The sequence below is a fragment of the Pteropus vampyrus genome, unplaced genomic scaffold (assembly GCF_000151845.1).
Source record: "Pteropus vampyrus isolate Shadow unplaced genomic scaffold, Pvam_2.0 Scaffold113, whole genome shotgun sequence".
NCBI classification, from domain to species: domain Eukaryota; kingdom Metazoa; phylum Chordata; class Mammalia; order Chiroptera; family Pteropodidae; genus Pteropus; species Pteropus vampyrus.
This window is the reverse complement of record NW_011888894.1, coordinates 2,959,745-2,970,387: the sequence shown is the minus strand read 5'-3', so window position 1 is coordinate 2,970,387 and position 10,643 is coordinate 2,959,745. Positions and strand designations below refer to the sequence as shown.

At 39.2% G+C, this 10,643-nt stretch overlaps 1 protein-coding gene across 2 annotated transcripts in view; it reads left to right on the top strand.

The window, feature by feature from the left end:
* ANTXR1 (anthrax toxin receptor 1) overlaps positions 1 to 10,643 on the top strand; it is a 112,277-nt gene that overhangs the window by 65,783 nt on the left and 35,851 nt on the right. For both annotated transcript variants that reach the window (XM_023533836.1, XM_023533837.1), the window contains exon 9: positions 8,584 to 8,644. In XM_023533836.1, coding sequence (XP_023389604.1) covers positions 8,584 to 8,644 — 61 coding nt within the window. The remainder of the gene's footprint in view (positions 1 to 8,583; positions 8,645 to 10,643) is intronic.

Below are 10,643 nucleotides of genomic sequence, written 5' to 3'. Positions count from 1 at the left end.
GCTTCTACAGAACATGGCTGATAAAATTATAAGACAAAATTTGGTTGGTTGGAAGATTGTAGCCCTTTAAGCCAGTAAAACTTTAAGGGAAGAAACTATTCCTTTGCCTTCTGCTATTGTGGCTTCTGGGGGAATTTCCACTGACCACAACTGTTAAGTGCAGCGCCAGCCCTCAAGTGAAAATATGAAGCAAGGGTCCCACCAGGCTCCAGGTCTTTGATTGCCTTTTCGAAAGTGCTGCAGGCAGTGAAACGGGAAACTGCATGAAAGCTGGGTTCAGATAACACTGAAACAGGTCTGCAGCTTTGACTCTGAGCACTCAGCCTGCTTACCAAAATGCCAACTCCTCCTCCTCCTCCTCCTCCCAGCTGTCTCCGCTTCATGTGCATTTGAGGGTGGTGCCTAGAACTAGGCACACAGTCTATGAGAAAGAAACCCAGTTACTGGCACCTAGCCATCTTTATCTAGGAGCATTACCCTGGGATAAATATTTGAGCCTACATTGGGCTTCTTATTAATATGAGTCAGTGCACAGAGTTTTCTGCATGTTTGATCAACAAGTATTGAGCAAACAACTATAATTGCAAGGATTTCTTGCAAGTTTTGGCATGAACACCCTTGTTATCAAGGAAGCTGTAAGATCAGCAAAACTGAGGAGTAAATCTGTTCCATCCATGGTGTATATATATATTTATTTGATTTATGAAAACCATTTCTCCCCTCCACTCATGGAAGGTGAAAGAAACGTAGCTCCTAATGTGGCCCGGATCCTAGCAGAGCTGTGACAAAAGGCATAGCCTTTTCTTCCAGGCCTTCCCTTCCACCTGCTCTTCCGAGAGCCCACTAGAACTGCTCAGTTGAACCCTGCATCAAATTCCCACAGTCCTGGAAAGTACCTCTCTTTACTGAACAAGTTCTCTTTCCAGGGTTCTCAGAGGAGGAGGGTCATTTCAGCACCAGCAGCACTTCTTTTCAGTCTGGCTTATTTGCTTGGAGGAAGCCCCCTTCTCCTCCTTTGCCCCATCTGAATCCTGTCTCAAGGTCCTGCCCCGGTCTTCTGTTCTCCACAGAGCCTGCCCTGGTTGCTCCTCTGCCACGAACTCTCCCTGCCCGGAACTCCAGCAGCATCAATTGTTGGAACCACTTGCTTGGCTCTTGGATCTTTTTCATGCTCTATGCCGTTCCTCCGGGTCAGATGCTAAACTGTGTGATCACAGAGATTGCCCATTTGTTGTATTTTCCATGGTGTCCAATGTCGTGCTGTGCATATTTATTCATAGTAAAGCGTCCCAGAGGGCTGCATACTCTTCATGACCTACACTGCATGGCAAGTGGCAGTTCTGTGGCCTCTGTGTCTTGTAAAATCCCCTCAGTCCTCCAACTCCCCCACCCCCGCCTTCTCCTCCAAGTCCATATCTATAAAAGATGGCATTTTGGGCTCCACACACATTAGCAGGCCCGGAAACATAAATAGAATCAACAGCAGTTTCTGTAATGAGCGGAAAATCTTTTTTTAAAAATTGTTTGCCTCAGCCATCATTAATTAGACTCAGACTTTGCAAACATCCAGGCCGGGCATTTCAACTAAGCTATTATTTCTATTCAGCTTATTAAAAAGTCAAAATGTAAAAAAAAAAAAAAAAAAAAAAAAACAGATTTGTCCTGTCTGTCCTCTCCTAAGTGGCCTGAAGACTAGGTTTTTACTACCAGATTGGCAGATTTCTGCATTTGTTGTTGTATTATTGTTAAAAAAAAAAAAAAAAATCCCATAATTTGAAGAGGCTGCAAAGATTGCAGAAGGGCATGCTCAATTAAGCCTTAGGTCACTCCTACTTTCCCAGCTCTCCTCCAATATCTAAGAAGCTGTTAAGATCCATCGTAAAAGCATGAGCACAATTTAGAACAAATCCACTGAAATGCTGCGGGATCAGCTCAGGGGGCCTGCAAGCTCATTTTACTAAGTAAACCACGCTTCAGAGTTCACAGATATCTGAGTTTTCCTTTTGAAACCACGAGCGGAAAGTTGTTTCATGGAAAAAAGTGAATTTCCTCAGTTTCAGAACCTCATTTGTCCTATGCCTTCATACTAGACTCTCACTAAGTGTTAAACTGACTGAGAGAAGAATAGCATTTTATTTAAGTGAGCTGGGTGCCCCCATGCAGACAAAAACTTTCACATGTTTTGAGGATAAGCTTTATTGTCTAAAATTCAGTAAATCCTTAAAAATGTTTTCTGCATGTTAGAGTTTCTATTTGGTATAATGTACGAGTATACATGAAATCATAAATGAATACTAGAAAGATATCTGTATAATAGTAAATTTTTATTTTAAATTCAGATTCCATAGAACTGACATGGATTGAGGATAATGTCCATAGTTAATAAGTGGCTATTGGTTTAAAGTACAGAGTGGATTTTAGTTAAGAAAGGTGACTATTTTTTTTTCTTTTTGCATTTTATTAGAAAACGAATACAGTAAGTCCTCAACGTTGTCAATAGGTTCTTTATTGGAACTGCAGCGAAACGGCATATACTGAAACCAGTCTAATCATGGATTAGTTTTTAACCAAGAGTTAAGTTTTTACAGCCTTTTATCAACATTATAACAAAACAACGTTGAATGAAATGACGTTATTAGAGGACCTGCTATAGTTTCAAAATTCAGGGAGAAAACATTGACAGTCCTGAAGGCATGGATGAGTCAATTGTGTGTACCAAGTTGCCTGACCTTTTAAACTAAAAGCAATGGTCCCAGGCTTATCCAATATGTGTTCTGCTGTCAGCTGAAATAATGTATGTAGCCCTTCTGTGAGAGCCTGAGCCCCAGCCCCCCAAGCACAGACCTCTACATTTTTTGCCAAGTAAAGGTGTCAAGGCCTTTTACAAAGCAGGCCAATATAGATCTTGGACATGGAGACATGATACGGTCACAGCATTATTGTTTACAAAAGATAAGCCATTTAGCATCTGACCTGGAGGAACAGCATAGAGCGTGTTGGAATAGGCCTTTTGGGAAGGCGGTCCCCAAAGATGGTCATGCTTAATAAGAAGAGGGATGTGTTGCAAGATGCGGCATATGGCCTTTTATTCATAAGACCCTGAGATTATATTTACAGGGAAGAAGGAAAGCCAATACATAGTATGCTATACTGCCAGTTTATGAAACCACATAGAAATTGTGCTATTTATTCATTTATTCAATAAATATCTATTGAGTGCCTACTATCTGCCAGGTTAGGCACTGTGGATATAGTAGTGGGTAAAAACAAATCCAGTCTTTGCTCTCAAAGAGTTTATAGTCTAAGGAGGAAGAGAGACAATGACCCAACAATCAAAAAATAAATATATAATTATAAATTGTGACAAGTTCTCTGAAGGTTGGTAATTTATACTAAAATGTGGGTGAGTACAGAAATATTTCACTGGTAAAATCACCAGGGTTTTGGTGGCAAAATCCATATTGGAGTGGTGGGGTTAAGGAAAACTGCTAAGTTTGTCTTAGAGAACTAGACAGATATAATTGGTCAAGAGATAGTTAACCACCCATGGGCCAGCCCTGCTTTAAGCTCCAGACATCTTTAAAGCAGAATGCGTCCTTCATGATAAATAAGACACCAAGGAACATGCTCTGAAAGATGTGTGGAGCAAAAGGCCCTATACCATGAACGGATAAAAGAGGGTGGTCTTTTATTAACACGTAGAAAAAAAATCCTCTAACAGAAAATGGCCGAGTAAATAAAGATTGGTTGTTCATTGGAGAAGGAGATAGGACAATTAGGGGGAAAAAATTAGGTGTGCCTGTGGTAAGGAAGGAGTTCCTAATAACTCTATGTAAATACTTATAATTCATTAAAGATTCTTGAGAAATCTCTGCATAAACTGAGTACTTTGTGAGAAAGAACCTTAGATTTTTAGAGTCCAAAAAAATAAACTCATACATACAATAGATTTCACTTTAAATATACTAAATAGCTCTTATTACTTGGCAAAGTTCTTTTACATCTGCTGCCTCTCTTACTCCCCCAACAATCTAACGCGATGTTGCAAAAGTAACCATATCAGTAAAAGTAACCATATCAGTAACAACACGTCGCATTTTTATAGTTCTTTATGAGTTTCAAACATGCTTTCCCATGTATCTTTTTTTTTTTTTTTTTGACATCTGTCCAAAACGCGGCAGGGTAATATTATTAGCCATCTTTCAGATTCTTTCAGCAAATTATGCACGAGGCCAGTGGTAGGTGATGAGATACAAGCTTATATGAGCTACTATCTTTGCCCAAGAGTAAAATCAATACTAGCAATAATAACAAAAGTAGTAGTGACAGCTACCATGGTTTAATATGTGTCAGACATTCTCCTAAGTGCTTTACTACTAAGGTTGTTCTGAGGCACATTTCTTAGTGCCTTATTTTCATGAAGGGCATGTGCTCCTTGTGGCCCGATGGTTGTTAAATAACTATCTATTGACCAATTGCATCTGTTTGTTCTGTCTATAAACAAAAGCCTTGTCAGATTTCCTTGAATCTCACTCACTCTCTACCTCACTCTACAATCCAATATAAATTTTGCCATCTAAGTACAAATAACTTTATAAAATAAATATCTCTGTATTCAAGTCTGTTATTCATTTGCTTTCATACAGCCCTTTGAGGTCAGGTTTTTATTCTTATCCCCATTTTACAGAAGAGGAAACTGATATTCGGAGCTTTAATAACTATCCAAGCCCACAGGGTCAATAAGAGGTGGAGCTCGGATTTAAACATAAATCTATTCAGCACCCATCTGAATATCTTTATCTGTCTCTAGAGCTCAAGTCCTTAATAATAATTGCTGCTGTTGAGGACATACTTATCCGATTCTAGGCACTGCTTTGAGCTTTACCTATATATTATCTCATTTAAAATTCCCAACTCAACAACCTCATTCGGTAGCTACTATTCTTATCCCACTTTTACCAATAAGGCAACAGAGACTCAAAGAGGTTATGGAACTTGCCCAAGGTCACACTGCTCCTGAATGAACTGCCGGAAGCAATCTGATTCTAGATTCCAAGCTATTACTCAGTATGTTAAACTGTTCCCTAAAATTGGGCTTCAGAAAAGTTAAAGGATTTGTCAAGGACCATAGGTCAGGTAAGTACAGGAACCGGGCCAGGACCCAACTTCTCACACTGGATTTTACTTGAAGCACGTGATATTATATTCTTAGCCTGTCTCCATTAGAAGCCAATCATACTCTCACCTCTAACATCACCCGACCTTGTGTGAGTCCCTTCCACTTCATCTAGTGATTTCCCTTCAGCAATTCTCCTGTGCTGTGGTCACATCTCTTCCATGGCTGCCACTGCTTGAGTGGGGGACAGATCCTTTGCCTCCCACCCCCATCCAGTCTCCAGTCCCTAAGCTGATCTGCTGTCTGGGGAAGTTCAGACAGACTGATTACCATACAGTCTGGCCTGTTAATAACCAAGGGAACCCCCCCCCCCCCCAATCCACCCAGTGCCATTGTGACTTCCTACCTTTTGAAACCAGACATTTCAGACTAATAGAAGTTACAGTCGCAGACAAATCCTGCCCATCCCCCTCACTGATAAATTTTACTCTATTGGCTACAGTGCATCCTTTCCAGATGTTTTAAATTAAGATTGGGAAAGCTGTGTTTTTACTGGATTGAATCACAGCACTTGGCTGACAGTTTTTGGCCCCTCATACACTCCTTAGATTTATCAGCTAATTGCAGACACTTTGAAAGACTAATACAACATGTGTTTATTATGACAAACCCTGCTAGTGTGTCTTTGTGGTCAGAGATTCACGGGTGTTTCCTTTACTGACCTCTGGTTATGTATTAGAGTTGGTTCAAAAACATTGGTTCAAAGTCAAAAACTTACATGGGTGAAAATATTTCATTTATGTGTTTTGGTGGAGTTGGGGATAGGGACAGGATAGATCCAATAGCTCAATTTTTATTCTTAGACTGTTTTGAAATCTTTTGTTGTGAATGATAAAACAATTTATTAAAGGATGCCAAATGCCTTAGGAATTGTATTCAAAACATCAAAAGATAGCTTTGTAGTTGTTCTAATGCCACTGTTTAATAAGTTTCTCCACATGGGTTAATGCTGTTTCTTCCAGTGTAGCCTGTTTGGAGACTTGTGCCTGAGGACATGTTGAAGGTGGTGTCTACCTCCCTTAGTCATGGCAACCACTGGCTGAGGTGGCCCTTCAGGCAGGAAGAGCCCAATGATAGCAAATTGGGGGGAGAGGGTGAACAATCATCATCACTATTCAAGTCAGACAGTTGTCACCTGGGTTATGAGTCATTGCACATCAGGATCCTGGTGAGTCCTAGTCTGAGGACATTGCTGCATACATAAGAGACCTAAAGGACTGGACCAACCATAGGAAAGGGGAGGATGGAGAAGCCAGCAGGGAAATATGGATGCCCAGGATCTATCCTTGGAGTCCCTAATCTCAAGTCAGAATGACAGCGAAGGGAACTCAGGAGCTAGTGGTGATACCAGGTCCCAGAGCCAGCTGTGTGAGGACCACTGATTCCAACAGAGATGGCCACTGGGTGTGAGGAGTTTGGTGCATGCGAATCGTTTTACAGTTGAAACAAGTTTGGGGACTAGCAGGGAACTGAGACTGCTCCTGTGTTTGAGGGTGGGGGCAGGGGTGGGTGGGTAAGCCAGAAGCTGAGAAAATAAGGCAAAAGCTGACAAAAAGGAACAAATTGCTTCCTACTGTGGACTCAGGTAGAAGCTGAAAACAAATTCTGTAATCAAAGTATGAAAATGCCTTTAGATTGTACTAGAGTGAGAAGGAATGCCAGAGAAAGTAGCTAGAAATCTGAATTTTAGAACTGTCAGAAAAAAATATTACTTTTTTATGACTTTCAGATATATAAAGTTACCTAAAATACATGGTTGTGAGGGAACCTGTTTCAATGAATTCATTTTTTTTGTCATCTGCACATCAGAGAAAGATTTCTGAAGTATTTTGTTCATTTCCTTTCACATTGCTTCTCTATGAGGACGCCCAGATTTCTCTCTGGAATGGGTAAATATTATTTCTTCTGAGAAACTGGCTTGTTTTATTCTACAGATTGAGAATCTCATAAATATTGTCTGTCCTCATGTGCTACTAGAAAGCTTAGAACTAAATCCATGAGCCACTCCTAGCAAGGAAATAAGCTCCTCACAGTATATTTTTTTCTATGCTGTTCTCACTTCTTACTTTATCTTCCGTTTATTTTCCTTTAATCCATCGCCTCCTAGTTTGAAATTTATTGTGTCATTTTTTTTAGTGTAACTTGTGTTGTATGTATCACTTAAGCTGGAACAAAGTAGAATATGTAAGTAAATACATCAGTGCAAATAAGTAGGTGTTTCCCAATGTGAAAAGATACCTTTTCTTTTACTGACTTTAAATTTTATAATTTCACTATTAATTCTCCTAACAAATACCTTTTTCATTAATAGAAATGATTTCCTTCAGCCCTCTGAACCATCTCAATTTCCAAATTAAGTAAGGCCCAAAAAATATACTGCATTTGCTTGACAAATTAACTTAGTGTCCTACACTTATTTAAAATACTTGGTTGACATTTTATAATCAATATTCAACAAGAGATGGAATTCGTAAATGGTGGAGAGAAGCTTAAACCTTACCAGTCAGACACTCAGCTTTGGCCAGAAGAAGCTTTCCTTATGGACTCCCCATTGGGTCATGGGGTCCCCCTATACTCTCTTCTCAACCCTGTAAACTCTTATTTGGGGGAGAAGACTGCATTTCCTCTTAAGACTTAGGGCGTCCTCCTGAAGAGTAGGGTACAACAAAGCAGCCTTCACAGCCCTCTTCCCCAACATCTTTCCATACTTCTCTAACAAAAAGAAAACTCTGAGTATGGCAATCGGAAAATGATCCTATAGAGTGTTGGCCATCTCCACCCTACCTATTATCACTCTTTTTTTTTTCTACTTTTCATGCTTCTTTTGTTCCAGCTAAAGAGATTTATGTATTTCTACTTTCTCACTTTTGCTCACACCATTCCCAGCCTGGACCCCAACCTTCCCCTAACTCACTCTTCTCCACTTGACTGAGTCCTACCCTCAGGTCCCATCTCTTCCATGAAGTTCTTCCCAATGTCCCACGCCTCGGTGACCTCCCCCTATGAACTCTATAACTCCTGCTGTCTGCCCCCTCACCCTGGCACCTAGTGCATGTGACCAGCCATTGTTATTTATCTTTTTAAGTGTAAGTCCCATTTTCCCAGTGAGATGTCAGTTCTTTTCATAACTAGGTTCAGCGTATCATAGACTCAAAAAATATCTGCCAAAAGAACAAATGAATGAATAATTCATCTGGCTTTTGGGATACCCAGAAGCATCTGACACACTGTTGACTTATTGAATGTTCGACATTAATGCTACTAGTAAAGATGTCGCTCCACGCCCACACACCCACTTTAGCATAATGTCTTTGAACCTTCCTATTATGGAAACTAAAGGCAAAACCAACTTCACTGTTTTAACAAAGTAATCTGTGCTTTGACTTTTTGATTTCCTCTCCTCCTAGATTTTAAAGAAGTCCTGCATCGAAATTCTAGCAGCTGAACCATCCACCATTTGTGCAGGAGGTAAATCGGAATTAACTGCTGTCATACAAGTGATATTTTGAGTTTGAATCACGTGTTTACTTTATTGATGGGAAACAGGGGAGGCAGGTCAGGAAGGAGGAGGGTGGAAAGAGTAGAAATTGTTAGATATATTTGCTACTAGGAAAAACAGATAAGAAAGAAGCAACATGTCAGTTGTTTGAAACTTTGAAAAAGTCTGTCCAAACTCTCTCTTTCTATGGGATTAATTATGAGAGTATTGCAGAAATACTGGATTCCTACACATCATCACCTGGCTAGAAGTGGAGTCTAACCCTCCCTCGTGGCAGCCCTACAGATACCAGGTGATCACAGTGATCATAGGCCACCTGTGAATGGTTGATATATTTAATTATTTAATTGGTTCTGGCCTCTCTCCATAATTAATATATTGATCTTAATTAATTGCTCGATCTACCAGTCCTCCTCACAATTGTGTAGGCAACCCCAATTGTCCAAGTAAAGGACCATTATAGTTTTGTCATTAATATAGGAAGTCTCTACTTATACAAAGAATCAACCTTCTCTGAGTTACAATATTTTTTCTACTTGATCCAGATTGGGGTCTTGCTATTATTTTGTATTGTAACAGACTGCCTAAAACTTCAACCATGATGGCCCTTTTTATAGGATTCCTGACAGGTTTCCCAGCTTTCTTTTATTTATTTAAAAAGTATTGTTAAGGACATACTGAATGACAGGGGCCGTCTTAGGTGCTGGAGAAACAAAAAGGTAAATTCTCTCCCCGTGAATTCCCGTGTTGCACAAGCTTGAGTCTTTCACCACTGAGAGGTCACCGTTGATATCACCTTTCTATTCTAGTCTCTCAAAATACCCAATGCTAATTATTAATTTATCACAGAAAATACATCAGGCAACCCTATAAGCATGGAGGAAGAACTTTTAGGCTTTTTCAAACACTATACATTTTGATTCTTTATGGAAAATTTTATTGATATAAATGAAGTAATTCCTTAAAGATTTCATTACAGTTTCTTGGCTATATGCTAGAACAGCTGAAAAACTTTCAAGGAGTTAGATGCACTGAATAATATGTGCCAACAACGAAACAGGTATATATGTAAACATATAAAGTTGTTAACAATACTGGGTGACTAAACTATTCAGAGATATGTGTAAATTTCCAAAAGAAAAGCAATCAACAAATATGATCCACTGACCTTTAAATAAATTGCTACCTGGCAACACATATGGCAGCACAGTTGTGATTGCCACAGGAACAGATGCAGGAGAACTTCTTTAACAAAAGGAATTGAAAAATCTTACCTTTGCCTATCTGACTAAAGCTAATGAGCACATGAACCAGCACCAGGGCCTTGTAAGAGGTCTTTGCAGTGAGGAGCCTCAACTATGAGTCATTAGCTTTAAGGTAATTTGCCTCCAAAATTTTGATAATTCCTTCATTTTAAAATAATTAGAAAACAAGGGAGTTTGTTAATTGTTATTAATTCATGGGGAAAACCCAGCCTTGTGGTTTAGCAATCCTACTGGATGTGTTGCAATCTTGTACTGAGTCATAGAGTCTAAAGACAAAGAATATACTTCTGTTAATTCATTAGCATAATCAATTCCTCTTCTGGAGGACAAATAAGGACTCTTATTTCTTTCCACTTCCCACTGCCTAACAGAGGATGTGGCACTTAACAGGTAGTCAATTAATGTTGATTGAATGCTTTGATTCATATATTCCTTCAACAAACAATGTACTGACATTTGTTTATTTGAGTCATATTAACTCCTTTCACATCACCTTAAGAAGTTAGCATACCTTTGAATTGTCTAAATAAAATGAAGCAAAATTAGAAACTAATAGCTAAAGATAGAAAGAACAAGGACAAAATAAAAACAAAATCTCAACCTAGACAATAGAAAAACATCTTCCTAAATAGTTCTTGAATCAAAGTTTAGTAAACCAAAATCTCCTTTATATACCTTTGAGATATTCAAGACTTGAGATATT